The 18,817-nt window shown below is 42.6% G+C and overlaps 1 protein-coding gene across 1 annotated transcript in view; it reads right to left on the reverse strand.

The window, feature by feature from the left end:
* Positions 1-18,817, reverse strand: part of Nmdmc (NAD-dependent methylenetetrahydrofolate dehydrogenase) — a 31,264-nt gene that overhangs the window by 9,390 nt on the left and 3,057 nt on the right. The window contains exons 2-5 of the mRNA XM_080274175.1: positions 17,647-17,831; positions 16,378-16,487; positions 10,050-10,144; positions 7,052-7,122 (exon numbers count right to left, since the gene is read on the reverse strand). Coding sequence (XP_080130301.1) covers positions 7,052-7,122; positions 10,050-10,144; positions 16,378-16,487; positions 17,647-17,831 — 461 coding nt within the window. The remainder of the gene's footprint in view (positions 1-7,051; positions 7,123-10,049; positions 10,145-16,377; positions 16,488-17,646; positions 17,832-18,817) is intronic.

Genomic DNA, 18,817 nt, shown 5'->3' on the forward strand with positions numbered 1-18,817 from the left:
ATTATTCGTCATCACAATAACAATGCAATATCTGGCGCTTTTTGTTTTGTTCGACTTGTAACAATATCTGGTGAAAATAGGCAATATCTCACCATGAAACAGGAAGCAATTGGTGGTACTATGCATTTTTCAGTGGTGAAGTGTATCATCCAGCTCAGATACGGGACCTAATCGGCACGTGGGCAGACCCACAACATGCCAGCCAATCACAATGCGTTGTGACACACACATTATCCACCTCAACGCCAAATGGACAGATGATTGGGGTACCAAACAACGTCCAGCATTTTGCATTATTTGGCATGGGTGTTGGCTAAATTATGCCAGATAATTGACAGACTACAGTGTGTGTGTGTGTGTGTGTGTGTGTGTGTATATATATATATATATATATATATATATATGTATATATATATATATATATATGTATATACAGTATAACCTCGTTATAACGGACTTCAATATAGCGGAATTTGCTTTTATCGGACTTGAGGAGCCAACTGGACAAATTTCTTATGCAACAGAAAAAGTCCGATAAAGCCAGAAGCAGTCCGCCTCTTGGAATAATGAATAAACAAACAAATGGAGGAGATACCATAACATCGGTCCCTCCTCCCTCTCTCCACCTCCAATTCTTCTCTTCCTCCCCAAGATAGGAGAGAGAGAGAGAGAGAGAGAGAGAGAGAGAGAGGTGAAGGTGAAAATGAAAATTAAAGCAATCGTGAAAATGAGTGTAAAGGTGAAGGTGAAAGAGCATGGAAGTGAATGTGAATGTCAGAGTCAACAGAGAGAGCGAGAGAGAATAAATACGGGAATGACAAGTGGCGTCCCCTTTCCTATAAACAATTGAGGGAGATAGGCATAACATTGGTCCCTCCTCTCTCTCTCTCTCTCTCTTCAGGAGAGAGAGAGGCGAAAGTGAATTTATAAATGAAGGTCAGTGAAGGTAGTGTGAAGGTGAAAGTAAAAGTGAATGTGAAAATGGTGAAGATGAAAATGAAATAAAAAGTGAAAGTGACTGTGAAAGTGAAGGTGAAAGTGAAATCAAAAGTGAAAATAAAGGTGAAGGTGAGGTGAAAGTGTGGGTGAAAATGAAGGCAAATATGAAGGTGAATGTGAAAGTGATGGTTAAGATGAAAGTGAAGGTGAAAATGAATGTAAAAGTGAAGGTGAAAGTGAAAATGAAGATGAAGGTGAAAGTGAAAGCGAAGGTGAAGGTGGAAGTGAAGGTGAAGGTGAAAGAGGTGAAAATGAAAGTGAAGGTTAGAGAAGGTGAGAGGGGTGAAAATGAAATTGAAGGTGAAGGTGAGTGAAGGTGAAGGGGAATGTGAAAGTAAAAGGGAGGGTGAAAGTGAAGGTGAGTGAAAGTAATTCTAATGGTAAACATGAAAGTAGTATTGCAAGTGAAGGTGAAATGGAAATTCAAAATGAGTGATAATGAAAGTAAATGTGAAGATGGTGAAAGTGAGCAAGGAACTGAATATGAAAGTGAATGTGAATGTCAAAGTGAACTGAAAACAAAGACTAAATGAATGGGAAGGTGAAGATGAAGGTGACGAGGAAGACAAAAAATATGTGAAGTAAAATGGAAGTGCCCAGAGAGAGAGAGAGAGAGAGACAGAGAGAGAGACTATAGAATAAATGCATGAGTGACACCCGCTTCTCTCTGCATAAGGAGGAGTAAGTCCAGATGTCGCTTTTATCGGACTTTCGCTTTTTTCAGACTGGCTTGTGCCCCAATTAGTCCTATATATATATATATATATATATATATATATATATCCATCCATCATCCAATCCTACATTGCCCCATGAGGAGCATTGAAGCCTGGGGCTAGGGAGTTGGTCCTGACATTTAAGATGAGAGTGACCAACCTCACTCATCCCCGAGTGGCATTACATGAGCAATAAACCCCAATCAGCCCTTGGATATAAACCTTCACCAGCTCAATCCGATTGGAGCACAATAATTACCCACTAAACCACCAGGCGCCAAAATTTGGTTATATGGTTACTACCCAACATAGTAAATGGTTTCCTGGTGTACAGGAAACCAATGGGCAGAAGGAAGAGGAAAGAATGAAGGAATGATATACCTGTATATATATACAGTAAGGTCCCGGGTTACATCAATTCAAGGTTACGACAGTCGGTCCGTGAGAGGAAATTTTAAGATATAAGAAAATAAAGAAAAAATACGTAAAGCGTGGGTTTTAAAGTGTTGCTGTGTACCGCGAGATGTCTCTGGAGTTTTCCCGCCTCACGCTTGACTACCAACAATCGCTCTCAGTCTCACTGCTACCACCACCTGATACAGTGATACCGTCATTTTCTTATATTTTTCGCCATCCTGATTCCATGATGCCTAAGAGACAGCTTCCTGGTGACCATAACAACTCCAAGAAACGCAAGACCATCACATTACGTGAAAAAGTCGGTATTATTAAGCGTAATGAGAAAGGAGAAAAGGCATCAGCAATCGGGCGTGCACTAGGGATGAGCCGTACTACCGTAGCTACAATCCTCAAAGACAAGGAACGTATCTTGACTCAAGTTAATGGTGCAACTCCCATGCAATCAACTGTGATTACCAAGCAAAGATCGGGACTGTTGATTGAGATGGAACGGATGCTAATGCTGTGGATTGAGGACAATAATCAACGGTGCATGCCTCTGAGTGAACAGTTAATCTGTGAAAAAGCACACACACTCTACCAAGACCTTAAGAAAGAAAAAAGTGAGGAAAGTGAGCCCAACGAGACATTTGTGGCATCAAAAGGTTGGTTTACTCGTTTCAGGGCTCGAGCAAACCTAACCAGCAGAAGAATTTTCGGAGAAGCAGCCAGTGCAGATGACGAAGCAGCAAAAACATTCGTTAAAGAGTTGGAGGAGTTGATTGAGAAGGAAGGCTACATTCCAGAACTTATTTTTAATGTTGATGAAACGGGACTAAACTGGAAACGAATGCCTAACAGAACCTATATTGCTAAAGAAGAAAAAACCATGCCAGGTCACAAAGCATCCAAAGAGTGCCTAACGCTACTTTTGGGGGGAAACTGTGCAGGCGATTTCAAGCTTAAACCGCTACTCGTGTACCACTCCGAAAATCCAAGAGCTCTTAAGGGGACCCTTAAAGCTAGCCTACCAGTTTATTGGAAAAGTAATTTAAAGGCTTGGGTGACTAGTGCAATTTTCATTGACTGGTTTTCAAAGTGTTTCGTGCCAGAGGTTGAACAGTATTGAGCAATGAAGAATCTGCCATTCAAAGCTCTTCTCATTTTTGATAATGCTCCTGGTCATCCTTCGAGCCTGACAGAGTTGCACTCTAATGTAAAAGTTGTGTTTATGCCACCAAACACAACATCAAACCTACAACCCATGGACTGAGGTGTAATAAGAGCATTCAAGGCTTACTACCTGAGAAAAACATTCAGACAGGCAATACGAGCAACAGAAAATGGTAGAGTAACACTCAAAGAATTCTGGAAAGATTTCAACATCTATAAGGCAGTTAAAAATATTGGAGAATGTTGGGCTGAAGTGACTGAGACAAATATGCACTGAGTGTGGAAAAAAAGTGTGCCCTAACCTCGTAAATGACTTTAAAGGATTTGATGAAGACAGTATAAATGAAGTCAAGCGCAACTGTGTGAAAATTGGAAATGATTTAAATCTGGACATAGACGAGAGTGATGTACATGAACTTATTGATTCACATGATCAAGAGCTGAGTAATGAAGACTTGCTATACCTAGGAAAACAAATGGAAAATGATGAAAAAAGTGATGAGGCAGAACTGCTAAGACAGTTTAAGATTAAGGAAATGGCAAATGCTTTCGACTTCCTAGAAAAAGCAATGGCTGCATTTGAAGATCAGGACCCAAATGCAGAGAGGTTTGCCAAAGTGTACACGGGAATTGAGGATGCAGTGTCCTGTTATCGTCAAATCTATGACGAAAAGAAATATGCTGCCAAGCAGTCTTCAATTCTCCAGTTTTTCAAGAGAACTGAACACCGGGCCACAACCTCACCACCAGTTGCTACCTCATCCTCATCGTCAACCCTTGACTCCCTATCTTCAGCCCCTGACTCCCCTGCTTCAGCCCCGGACTCCCCTGCTTCAGCCCTGGACTCCCCTGCTCCAGTCCCTGACTCTCCTGATGCAGTGCCTTCCACATCGCAACCCCAGTAACGAGTCAAGTTGATGTCAGAAGGTATGTAGTGACACATAGTATGCATCTTTTATTACAGTACCATACAGTAATCGGTCATTTTATCACTGAAATAATTTTGCTGTCTGAGTGAGAAAAAAAAAAAGCCATCAAACTTGATGTTAGAAATGCTTACATTATCATGCTGGTAATGATGTTATTTCATATTTTACGGCAGTAATTTACAGTAAACTTTATTGTATGATGAAGTATGAAAAGTGCTTGAATATAGGAATAAAATGTGTGTTGGCAGTGTGCACGTGTGTAAGGACGGGAGAGTGAGGAAGCGGCAGCCAGACTCAGTTGTGGGTGAGGCAGTGGTGGCATAACTCTGCTGCCATGATGATGAGAAGCGATGTTACCGCAGCGAGTGAGCTACTGTGACGAAGACTCTTAGCTAGTACAACTTATATTTTATTCAATAAATATCATCAGTTCAAAAGACTATTATACATACCTGTTATAAGATTATTACATGTATAGTATGCAATGTATGGTTGAAAAATCTGTAAGATGCATTGCGGTAAGTATAATCATACGACGTACTGCATAAAACTCGGGTTACGTTCAAAATCGGCTTACGTCATGTCTCAGGAACGGAACTCTGACGTAACCCGGGACCTTACTGTATATAGATATATATATATATATATATATGTACATATGTATATATATGTATTCCATCCATCCATCCATCATCCAATCCTACATTGCCCCATGAGGAGCGTAGGAGCCCGGGGCTAGGCAGTTGGTCCCGACATTTAAGATGAGAGTGACCAGCCTCACTCATCCCTGAGTGACATTACATGAGCAATCAACCCCAACCACCCCTTGGATATAAACCTTCATCGGCTCAATCCGACTGGAGTGCAATAATTACCCACTAAACCACCAGGGGCCAAAATTTGGTTATATGGTTACCACCCAGCATAGTAAATGGTTTCCTGGTGCACAGGAAACCATTTGGCTTGTAACTCAGTGTAGAGTCACCCACAGGCTGAAGTAAGTGGAAAGAATGAAGGAAAGAAAGACAGACGAGGGAGTGTAAGGTCAACCGTAGGCAGAAGGACGAGGAAAGAATGAAGGAAAGACTATATGTATATATATGTATATACGTATACAGTACTGTATATGCGTTTATGTGAAGCTACAAAACGTGGTGAATGTTTTTGGCGTATCCGATAGAGCTAGAATTCTGGGAGCTTGAATGATGAGTGAATGAAAACGTGGCCCATTGGATTGGGCAAATTTGGGCTGTCTGGACATTTCTACTCCTCTCCCTGCCCTAGGGTGGGAAAGGAGGTCCGGATGATGATGATACATTATATATTGACGCTCACAGACATTTACTGAGAGAAGGTGACTCCCACTGTGATGTTTCAGTGAATGGAGAGAGACTGGAACTGGGGAGCGTTCAAATACCTGGGTACAGTGATAGAAAAGAGTAGAAAATGTGCAAAAGAACTGGAAAGTAGAGTGACACAAGGAAGGAAAGTGGCTGGTGCTATGAAGGCCTTGATAAGAAACAGAGGCTTGAGTGCCGCAGCTGCATGAAGCTTACATGAAGGAGTGTTAGTGCCAACTTTAACATATGGATGTAGGACTATGGTGTGCCATGAAAATGAAAAGTCAGGAGTGAAAGCAATGGAAATTTGACTACTGAGGAATGTATGTGGAGTACAGAGTGGATAGGATACGGAATAATGTGATTCGTGAAAGATGTGGAGTGAGGAAGTCTGTGCATACAGAATCGAAGAGAGTGTACTGAGATGATATGGTCATGTGGAGTGAATGGATAACAACAGTGTGGTAAAAAAGGTATATCTGAGCAAATTTGAAGGAGGGAGGAGGCAAGGTAGGCCAAGGAGAAGGTGGATGGATATGGTGGATGAGTGTGTGAGGAAGAGAGGTCTGGAAGTCGGTAAGGCTTGTGGAGTGAATGGATAACAACAGTGTGGTAAAAAAGGTATATCTGAGCAAATTTGAAGGAGGGAGGAGGCAAGGTAGGCCAAGGAGAAGGTGGATGGATATGGTGGATGAGTGTGTGAGGAAGAGAGGTCTGGAAGTCGGTAAGGCTTGGGGACTGACAAGATATCGAGCTGGCTGGATGAATGTTGTGAGAAGAGTGGATGCGCAGGAATTTGGCACCCCCTTTTAAAGTGACAGCATCCGGACTGACTCTGTCGGATATGTTTACATGAAGCTACAGAATGTGCAAAATGTTTTTGGTGTATCAGACAGAGCCAGGATTCTGGGGGCTTGAATGATGAGTGACTGGAAGCATGGCCCATTGGACTGGGCAAACTTGGGCTGTCTGGATGCTGCTACTCCTCACCCTGCCCTAGGGTGGGAAAGAGGTCTGGATGATGGTGATGATGCTATATACAGTAGATCAGTCATCATCTAATCCAATGTTGTCCCATGGGAAGTGTAGGTACACACACACACACACACACACACACACACACATATACACACATATATACACACACACACACAAACACAACACAACACAACACACACATGCATGCATGCAGAAACGCATGCACACACACACACACACACACACACACACACACACACACACACACACACATATACACACATATATACACACACACACACACACAAACACAACACAACACAACACACACACGCATGCATGCAGAAACGCATGCACACACACACACACACACACACATACACTGTGTAAGCTAAAAACAACATAAAAAAAGGGAGAGAAGAGGTTAAAAGACAACTGACTGTAGAGTTGACTGGCCATTACACCACCAAGCCTGTACTGTACGAACTGAGCCATGCACCATCTCTCCTCGACTCACCATACCGCTTAATGAGTTCCATGACCCCTAGTGGAGTGCATGGTCCCATACTGCCCATGTCTAAACAAAATCTGTAATAACACCATCAAATACAGTAATCAGATCTGGAAGGGCCTATGGATATATATAAAGTAGGGCCTGTATTCCTGCCGGCTCAGGAGACTTTCTGACACTTTTTCTTAGCAATTTACCTTGAATATGACTGCAACATTTTTTAAAATGTTATTTGTACCTTTTTAATATCAACACAGACTGCATAAATAACATACAAGAGAATACTGATGTGGTTCTTACAGAAATGAACTGGCAAAGAAGTGCAATGAAGCCTCCTTAACTGACAAGAATACAACCCTAAGCCCTCTTTATAGGTCAACAGTGTGTGTTTCAAAATAACACTTTTTCCCAACAAGATGCTATATGAAACTGGTGAATCGGCTTTACAGGCAGCAATGGAACTTACATGTAATTTTTCTGTAAATTACTGTGGACTTAATAAGGGAAAAACAACGCAACACATAATGAGGACTTTCTGTACATTATTTAACTAAAACATAACTACTGTATGTACATTTATTTCCACTATTTTTCCATTTCCCTGCTTATATTTCGAGGTCCTCCTCGCTTCTGAAATACTGAAAAACTAGGTTAGGACAATGATGATTATACTGTGTATGTTTACATTACAACTGTAGGTGGTAGGTGGTGGTGACCATCATCCACTCAAATTGGCATTGTCTATTTCCTCCTTCACCTTTATCATTATTTTTCTGTCTGTCCTTTTCCCTTCCAATATCTCCCACCTTTCCTGTTTTCTTTCCAATTCAGGTTGCTCTACACTAAGTGACAAGCCTAATGGTTTTTTGTAACCCAGGAAACCATTTCCCAATGTTAGGTGGTAACCATATAGCAAAACAATGGGGTGATGTGGAGCTGACTACTGTGCCCCTGTTAACTGGGTGGGAGAGATGCAAATGCAGCATCCATCTAGGATCTAAACCCCCACACTCTTCCCTGCACTCTGCTATGGTGAGGCTCTGTCCATTGCAAACAAACACAGTTTCACTGCATGAGATGGTCCTACAAGAGTGGTTGCTTGCCTGCAGTTAATGAGTCTGCTCAGCTAGACAGACTAGCATTTCTTAGTAACATCAGTAACATTACTACTAGCAACAAATGTCCTGTTCTTCCCCTGCTTTTCTCTCCATGGACTTTGAAAATCAGTCTGGTGAATCTGAAGCAAACAACAGTGATGACCCCAATCTAAGGGTGAATGATGTAATTAGTGTCAAGTGCTGCATATTTATGAGGTAGACTGTCAAAGCCCATGGAGACAGAAGCAGGAGAGTTGATAAAACTTTAGTTCCTTCCCAGTAGATAAATGTATATCATTTGTCACTTTGAAATATCTGAATGTGTGTGTGGGAAAGTGTTGTTTTTGAGTATTTTACCCTTTATGTGACAGTTCTCTGTTGCATGCAAGGAGATAATGAGTAGGCCTTTGTGCCATGTACAAATGTACTGCATTGGCCCTGTAGCCTTCTTGTCCTTTTTAAATGCCTAGTGAATTAATGAGTTTTGGTGCTCCAACCTGATGTGGCCTATAAGGGTTTCCAAGGGACTACTGGGGTTTATCGATCAGGTAATGCCACTAGGGAGCGTGCACCTGATAACTCTCACCTAAAATAACAGGACTGAGAAGCCTAGCTTGAGCTCCTTTATTCAAAGTGGGGCAAAACTGGGGTGGAAGATGGATGGATGGATCACACAGTGTAAGTCTGAGCAGTTCCTTAGGTATTACCAAAGTCCTATATGTGATGAAAGTAAAGGCTAAAAATACTATGTCTGCAAATGCTAAAAAATACATTACTGTAATCACATAAGAGCCAAAGGTAGGGCCTAAGAATAACATCTTACAATTCCATCCAGAATTTTTATTGGCACAGAAAGTTACTGAATTTATTAACGAAAACACATTACAATGACCCAAGATACTAGTACTTACATCAGTGTTAAATCTACTGCAGTGCTGTGTGCAAATCTGCTTTGATGAACAGAAGCTACACTTGCATTTATCTGGTTACTGTGAAAATGCCACACTTCACTGCACATGCCATCTACACCAGAATTTTCAATCACAACTGATCATTCAGCACCTTTGGCATAAAGCACATTCCTCTGCACTGTCACTCCACACAAGTACTAAGAAGGATTTGTCATGATACAGATAACAGTTGAGGAACGAGGTGCTGCAACTCCAGTGTTACTTCTTGCTTTAACATAAGTCTGTGGTAAGAGTAGGTTCGACTCAGAGTAGGTCAACTGTATCCCTATGGTCACTCTTTAATTCTAATTCAGTTTTTAGGTTTATGGTGGCAGCTTGCTGGCTCTACTACAGTATGCGCTATATATATGCTTCTCAAGTTGACAAACAGGTTGTCCCTTTCCCTTTCACAAGCCTGCTGTGGTTCATTTGCAGGATGCAGTAATTCCTTATTTCTGAGTTAAATGAATTTTGTTAAACATTTTAGTTAGAAATATTTTCCCTAATGCAGCCAAAGCATTAAGGAAATGTGGAGGTTTGTAAAAAAAATATATATATAATAATAATAATAATAATAAAAAATATAAAAAACCTGAGAACAATTTTATGGAACATGCAGTGTAAAGGCAAGCATCTAATTCACTCTGATGACATATTTTAAAGTTCTTGCTCTCTTCAGATGATCTGATTTAACTATGGAAACTTTCACCTGTGGAGAGGTTAGAAACAATCTTCCTTAAATTCCTTCATTATGACAGTTTTTCCCAAAGTTAATTATTGTCATCATCATCATTATACAATAACAAGAATACGACAAAACAGAGGTCATCAGGCTGAACTCATGAAAGTGGCTTCATGACATTCTCATGGATGGAAAAATGGCTACAGGCCGTTTTTCTACCAAGGAATATATAAGGAAATGCTGATAAACAATACAGTAAAGTACTAAAACCTTACCTGCCAATGTTTATGACGTGAAATCCATCCACGTCTTTTTCGGGACTGATTGAATTACACACCACTTTCTCTTCCATGTGAGGGGGCAGGGGCAGCTGTTGGTGGTCACAGAAAATTATTATAAACTCCTTCCATCCAGTTTATTTATTTATCTTTTTCATTCTTCCTACCTCCAGCTGATATGACTGATTTCAGGGGAGATTTATTGTTGTGAAAGGGTTAATAAAGGAAGGAAAAACAATAATCCCTCAATTACCTGGACGCTCCGTATCCGGTCATATTCTGCATACAGACTTTAGGCCTTGGCCCTATTTGGTCCGTATCCAGATTTGTTTGTCCATACCAGGACATAAAACTTCTGGCTTCAGCAGCTGGCAGGCCTACAAACTTAAAAGTCTGTTGGGTAGCTCGCTGGCCTCTCTGTCCGTGCATGGGTAATATACCATAACCCACAAGCTGTGCAAACAAGGCTTTCTGACTCCCTACCAAATGGTCGAAATCCCTCGGTCACCCTGATTACCAGAAACATACCAGCAGCGCATGAGGAAAACAGACACAACCCACAAGCTGTGTGAGAATGGCTGTCCAGCTTCCTACTGAATGGTCAAAATCCCCTGGCCACCCCGATCACCGGTAATATTCTGGCAGCATGTGAGGAAGACAAAGCATAACCCACAAGATGAGTGAGAATGGCTGTCCGGCTCCCTACTGAATGGTCAAAATCCCCTGGCCACCCAGATTAGTTGGAAACTCCCGGCCATGCACGGTCATCTGCCCCATTACCGAATGTTCAAAGTAGCATCGCCGTCTGGATTACTCGGCCACTCCATAGGCACAAGATGTACGGGGACCCAGTGTTTCTGCCACGTTACGACATTTGCCTGGGCGAGTGAAAAGGACCCTTGCGCTCATAGTTGAGTGTGCTGCATTTTGCTTTCATGCTCATAGCCAAGCGTGGGTACAGACATGGCAATGCCATACACTCCCCAGCGGTACCACACCTCAGTTCCCGCCTATGTCTCTCCGTATGTGGACGTTCTTGGCTAAGGTCAAACAATTGCTGTTTCCACTGTTGTGTTCGTGGTGATGCCCTACCTTCTGCAGGCCATAATTCTCCTCTGTGGTGTTCTCGTGTGCGCGATGATGGCCCCACCACCACCCGAGAAACGCAAGACGAGGGTTTTGACTCTGGAGAAGAAACGTGAGATACTGGGCAAGGCTGACGCTGGCTGGCCAACTTCACGCATTCTGTGTGAATGTAACTTGGCCCATTCAACCTTGTTTGATATCAAGAAATCACGGGACAAGCTGACTCAGTATGAACTGCATTATGGCAATACCACTTGCAAAGGCAACCAGAAGGTGATGTCCCAGCCCCGCCACGCCAGTATTGACCAGTTGACTTTGGTTTAGCTCCGCCAGCAACATAGTACCGGCGTGCTTGTATGTGGGACTGAGTTGAAGGCTGCAACCGAGAAGTTTGTACGCCTGCACAATGTGCATGACTTCAAGGCATCCAAGGGTTGGCTCTTCCAGTTTGAATTTCGACATGGACTTACTGGCTGTAAGGCACACAGTGAAGCTTTGGATGTGGCAGTGGAGGATGATGTGCCGTTTCACAAGAAAGTGCACTGCCTGACTGAGAAGGAAGGCCTTGCTCTTGGTCAGGTGTACAATGCTGACAAAACTGGCCTGCTCTTCTGCTCCTTGCCCATCGACACCCTAGCACATGAGAGAAAGAAGACTGTGCCTGGTCAGAAATTGTCCAAAGAACGTGTCTCGATGTTGTGCTGTGCCAATGCTAACAGGATGCACCGCCTCAAACCTGTTATTGTTGGACGTGCAAAATAGGCACATTGTTTCTGTGGGTTGATGGATAGCCTGCCTGTTGTGTGATACCATTCTGTGAAGGCCTGGTATACCACAAAGATCTTCAGAGACTGGCTTTACAGACACTCTGTCCAGGAGGTTATCTGTTATCAAACAGAGGAACTTGGTATCCCTAGAGGCCAACTGAGGCTCTCCTGATCCTCAACAATGCCCTTGCACATCCATCAAAGGATTTGGTTGCTGATGACAGCCGTACTAGGTGTACGTTTCTGCCACCTAATACGACTGCTCTCATTAACCCCTCCACACCGGGCTATTCATAAAGCCACTGTTCACTCACTACGGGAATTTTTCTGAAAATAGCCTGTTTTTAAACATTTATGTCTTGGAAATTATAGCAGTTACAGAAACAAATTAAAGACCATATTACTCATCAACTCTTCTTGCTAATGAAAGTAACTCCAGGTCTGTAAGTCATTGTGTCAACGAGTAATGACGTGAGGAAGAGGAGCAATTTTTGCTGCGAGAACAGGATGCTCTTGTGTGTCTTTTGCCCACGGTCCCAACTATGGCTTTGCTCTCAATGTGATAACTTCTCCATTACTAGGTAAACTAGACATAGTGGTGTCCAAGGCACTATCATTGAGTCCTTTCCTAAGGCTTGGCAAATGGCGGATGAGGGAAAAGTCCACATGAGGCGGGAATGGAATCGGACATGAAGGGTTAAGAAAAGATCGTCTTACACCTGGCAGCAAAGTCACAGAGATGACTAAGGTAAGGTTGGCTTGGCTGGCAGGAGTCCCTCCCTAGCTTTTGGTGACAAGATAAAGTGGTGGCCACTTCAAACTGTGGTGCAAAAACAAGTGCAGTTCCTACTGACACCCGGCGCTGCCTGTCCACCTATTTCCTGGCTGTTCTGACAGACACCTGGCAGTTAGGGGTTAAACCAATGGACCAAGGTGCTATCATGGCAGCCATGAGACTGTACTGTCAGAGGTTCCTCAACAAGGCGATGGTGGTGCTCGAGGACGAGGAAGGGGTCGAAACACATGGGGACTGGACCTTGGAGAATCTACTGCGTTACAACATCAAGTCTGCAGTGTTCAACTGGGCCAATGCTAGGAAGGAAATCTCCATCAAAACCCTGGAAATTGGTGGCCAATGCTTGGAAGGAAGTCTCCATCCAAACCCTGGAAATTGGTTGGTTTTGTCTCCTTCCAGGGTGCGAGGCTGTGCACAACTCTGAAGGATTTGACGAAGATGATTTCCACCTTCGGCTACGAAATACAGGAGAGGATGTGGACATCGACAACGTGAGGGATTGGTTGGATGACGACAGTGGCGATCCAGGTTATCAGACGTTGTCTGATGAGGAGATTGATGCTGCTGTCTCTGCGAGGCAGGCAGAGGAAAACGACAAGGACGAGGACCCCAACTCTGGGCACCCTGCCACTCTATCACTCCCTCATCTTGGTGCCCTGCAGACTGGCATTAAGCATGCACCTGAATATGCTGAGCACCCTCACTGCAACAGGGAGTTGGCGCCACTCAAGCTGGCGATGGATCTATGGGCAGTCAGGGACTCTGTCATCGTTTCATTTTGTTTCGTTTTTAAAGGCTCCAACAAGCTTGCATGCATCAGCCTTGGTCACCTAATGGTGGCTCTCCATGCTGCACGATCTGTTGCAGCCCCCCTGTTCAGTCCCTTAACCCTGAGGTCACACTTAATGACCTCGTCCCATGTCTTTCCCGGTCTACCCCTCATAACCCCACCCCCAATATTAACACTTCTCACCTTCCTCACCCAATTATCATCCCCCATCCTCTCCACATGCCCAAACCATCTCAATCTAGCTCTCCTCATCACAACACCAATACACTCCAGTCCCATCCTACCTCTCAACTCTGCCATTGTAAACCCAGTCCCCCCCAGACCTTGCATGCAGGGACGCACTACACATCCACCTAATCATTGTCATTTCTGTACGTCTGAGCCGGCGAATATCCTCCTCCTTTACTGCCCAGGTCTCACTACCATACAGCATTACACTCCTAACACATGCTGCACACAAAGACCCCATAGCACATAGGGAGAGTCCTCTCAATGTTTGGAGAGGCAAGAGCTCCCTGAACTTCTTCTAACCACTTCTCACCCTAGCCACAGAGCTAGCTCCAGACCCACCTCCAGCACACAACATGTCTCCCAAATAACAAAACTCTTCCACACACTCAAGAGATTCACCAACAAGTTCAATCCTTTCATGCCTGACAATCTCCACCTGCTCTCCCCGACATGCCATACACATAAAATTAGCATTATCTCGCAGTTTACCTCTGATACCACTACATCTCTTGTGCACCCATTTATCACAAACACCGCACAAGATGGAATTACTTCCCACGCCCTTGAGCAAACTGCACATGGCCACTCTCCCTCGTCTTTGACAGTAACCCAACCAACCCCAGATAACATCACTTATCTTTTACCTGCATTTACCCTTAAGCCCTTATGCCCCATACCATCTCTCCACTTCCTAAACCTTTCCTCCGCCTCCCTTTCGTTCTCTGCAATCAACACATCATCAGCATCAACATTTCCCACAGAAGTCTGTTTCTGAAGTCATGTGAGAGGGCTTCAAGTACCATGATAAACAGCATGGGACTCAAAACTGACCCCTGATGCACACCAACGATCACGGGAAACTCATCCTTCAACAAAATCGCCACACCTATCGTCAGACAATGATCAACTCCTTCTTCAAGCCTGCCACTCCCACAAGTGCCAGCCTCTTCTCCACACCATGACCACCACCACCCGCTCAACCCCAGTCTTCACTCTCGGACCCACAACCGAGCAAATCGGCAGCCATTGAGTCGCTGTTAGACGTGAGCATATGGCTTTTTTCACAGTGTCCCGAGGTGGGCAGGGCTCTATCACCTTGCCGCATGTCCCGTTCATTGGCCAGCTTCAGCAGATGGAGGAGCAGGAGGAGTCTTTGACCTTTGCTAGGTGGCTGTGTTAGCCACTAGACCGCATGAGATACCTGTAGACCTGCTGCAGCCTGGCAGGTTATGATGCCTGTCTGCCATTCAGTGGGTGGCAAGTACAGTATACTGTTTTTTCTTTTAATTTTTATTATTTATCCAATGATATCTTAATGTTTAGGATTATACTGCATATTGCGATGTGTGTTCTGATGTCTTGAAACAGCCAAAAGACTACAGAACACTGCCAAAGTTAGGAGTGGTACTGAATATATTGGCAGAGTTGTGCATATTGGTAGCTTTTTTGTTGTTGTTTACGCACAGTTTTCTTTGTGTTTAGGATTATACTGCATATTGCACTGTGCGTTTTGATGTATAAAAAAAAGCCAGAAGACCGCAGAGCACTGCCAAAATTAGGAGGGGTACTGTTCACATTGGTAGTATTCTTTTGTTTATGCATTGTTTTCTTAGTGTTTACGATTATATTGCATACTGCAATGTGTTTTGATGTCTTAAAACAGCCAAAAAACTGCAGAACACTGCTAAAATTAGGAGAGGTACTGTACATATAGCTTGGGTATAGGTAGGGTATGGATACAGTAGAGGATATTGCTCCATATCCAGACATTGCCTGTATATGGTTATGCCTCTGACTCTATTGTCAGATAATCAAAATAATCGAGAGATTACTGTACGTACTGCTTACAAATGATCTATATTGCTTTACAGGCACTGTTTAGTAAAAGATTATGACACTAAACGACACTGCAAAGTATGTGTGAAACTTGATGCTGATTTTAAATTGTTCCAAAATGCCTTAGAGCGACTAAATGGTCACAGAGGATACAGCAATTTAGAATTTTTGACAAATAACAAAATATGTAGGAAACATGGCAACAGAACACTCTGTGGTCATTATAATCCAATTAACCACTTTTAGAAAACCCTCATTAAATAAGGCAATGCTTCATTACATATATTTAATTTTTTCTCAGAGATGACTAATGGCTTGTCGGTCATGTAAAAAAAAAAAAAAAAAAAAAAAAAATCCACAGCCACCAAAGCTTAATACATGTAACTTTTAACCCCTGCTGCTGGAGAGAGAGATGCCTTCATGTCATGACACCAATATACCTGGAAGAGTTTGCTACAGTACTTAGTTATACAAATATCCCTCAGCTTGCTCCCTGTACTGCACGAGGAGGATGACTGACTGCAGGGAAGGGCAACTTCAGCTTGCAGTCCACTGGGTTCATGTTCAGATGAGCATAGGGCTGCAACAACAGCAAGAACAATCCCCTTCACTACCATGATTTTTCTTGGTTGAATTAGAATGATTGGTATTAGCCTGAATAAAATAAAAAAGTGTGCCACTGTAAATAAAAGAATTACCAATACAGTAAACTATATGCAGATAATTTTGTTGTGGCCACCTTGGATGAGTTAATGCAGTAAGGAACAGCATCACAAAAGAGATAAACATATACTGTGGTTCAGTACAGTTGAACCTCACCTGGACTAATATGCCATCGACATCAGGATCTATGTTAAGTTGGTTGATGAGAGCCAAGAGTGTGAACTGGCTGGTATCCTCAGGTAAATGGTGCACAGTGCTCTGAATGCCTGCAAGAAATACAGACACTGAATTTATATTTATACTATTTATAAGGTGTCTCTGATGTCTATACCCATGAGAAGTATTACTAATATTTTCTCAAACAGTATAATTAAACAGTTTCAAATGCACATTTCTAATGACTGCAATATATAGCCTAGCTAATTAAAGCTAGAGAATTAAGAGAAGGTACCAGACGGAGGCATGGAGTTTTACCTACTGATATGGGTCTGTATTTCTGGAACAACCTGTCTGCCACCTTACATTAGAAAATGCTGACTACAGTTCTTATTCAGTCAAGCTGTAGTACTGTAAGAGTTCTTCTTTAAGGCTGTAGTTTCAACAAACACAAAGATATCAAGTGACATAGCACAATGTTGTGAACAGAACAGCACACAGTAAGTACTGGTAGCTAACTCTGTGACTGATTTATTATTTCCCATTCCAGTGTGAAGGTGTTGAATTCAAGGTAAGTTTATGGCATCTGAACTGACAGCTGCTGGAAATCATTGTTTAATTTCACATCCTGCCAATACCTATGTGTACAGTACTACTGTAGGCTATCTGTATATATACCATTTCTACTCTAACCAGGACCAGACTTTTTTCTTTTTCCAGCTTATCCCACGTGGTTTAGTGGTAGAAGAATTTAATGTTATGACTCTACATCCTTATCATACCATTTCCTTGTGGCAAGCATCATATTCCAGTGCTACTCTTACAATAACTTTATTCAAGATGAAGAGACAGCTATTAAGGCTGGGTTTGTGCAAAAAGGATAAAGCAATTTTTTTCTTTACCTACGAACTATCTGCCTTAATTGATGAATCTAGACTATACCAGTACTGATAACTTTTACATTCTTGTACAGTATATGGATCTTATCTATTTCCTCATAATATGGGATACTGGGAGCGGATGACAGTGACGACAATGATAACGATGATGATTAAAGAGGGTCAAAGTTGAGCTAATGCTGTAAAATCATTTCAGCAAACACAACCTCCATATGTGGCTAAATTTCTTTAATCTGAACTATTCACAGCACTGTGTAATGAAGACACAATGATGGTGATGCTAAAACCAATGATGATGATGATTATGAACATGACACTGGTAATGATGATGCCGATGACAATCTTATACATCCAAAACACTAGTCCTCACCAATCTTATCTGCGGCTTTTGTTTTGTTTCTGACATACGATCCAGATGCAGGGTCCCCCCCAACCCGTACCAGCACGAGGTGGGGCACCCGTTGTCCCCGGCCCACCATGGCCTGCACCTCTGCCGAGAGCTCCTTATAGACGTCACTGGCCACCTTCTTCCCATCAATAAGCTGTGCCCTCGCTCTGTCCAGCAGTGAGGAGTTGAATGCATTAAGTCCTTGCTGTAAGTTGCTCTTTTCTGACATACTTGATTGTCTTTAAGTTCACAGTAAATTACAGGAGAACCGCCCATTAAAGTTCTGCCAGATCTTATGAATATGATTAGCTTGTTACACCATATGCCCAAACTTAACCAAATTTTCAGAGATGTGTTTGTGGATAGAGTTAAAGAATCCCTGCCCCTTTAGCTAAGTATGAAATGAAGCATTTACAATGTAAAAGTCACAGATGAGACCACCAATGTAAAAAATCTGATTATGAGCTATCTCTCTATCTACCAATAGCCAGATGCCTTAAACCAGTAGGGGGTGGCCACAAACAAATCGCCTCTATGTTGTCTTGTCTCCTGCCATTTTGCTGCCCCCCCCCCAACATACACCCCCCTCTCTCATACACCTCTCTACTTCATCCTTCCATCTCATTCTCAGCCTCCCCTTCCACCTCACTCACATACACTTAGGTAGTCTCTCTCTCCATCCTTTCCACATGGACAAACCATCTCAATGTTATAGCTGAAATAATATGGATAATCCTTCAGGAGACACAAGACCATCTTACTTTGCAGTTTTCCTGTTCTTTCCTTACCTTAGCTTTTTATGAGATTCTTTAAGTATTTTCTGACTGCATTTTCAAGTTTCAGATTTTTTCATTTCTTTCACAAATGGAGAAAAGTGTTTCTAAAAGTTGTGTTTGTTCCCACAAAGACGCCATCTTGTGGTGCGTTTTTATTTTTTATTTATTTATTTTTTTTTTAAATGTGTCTGACTCTGGGCACAGGCTTCACAGCCTACTCCCAAGGCCCAGTAGTCCTCCTACATTCCACACACTTCTACATGTCACCACTTCGGTGCTAACAACCACCGCCACATTGAACATATACTAGGGCTCTCTCATCCAGGACTGGTGTATTGGTATTAGTGGGGGTATTTTTACATATCGGCGGGTATTCT

The sequence above is a fragment of the Coenobita brevimanus genome, chromosome 57 (assembly GCF_032717465.1).
Source record: "Coenobita brevimanus isolate Jiangsu-jjx chromosome 57, ASM3271746v2, whole genome shotgun sequence".
Taxonomy (NCBI): Eukaryota; Metazoa; Arthropoda; class Malacostraca; order Decapoda; family Coenobitidae; genus Coenobita; species Coenobita brevimanus.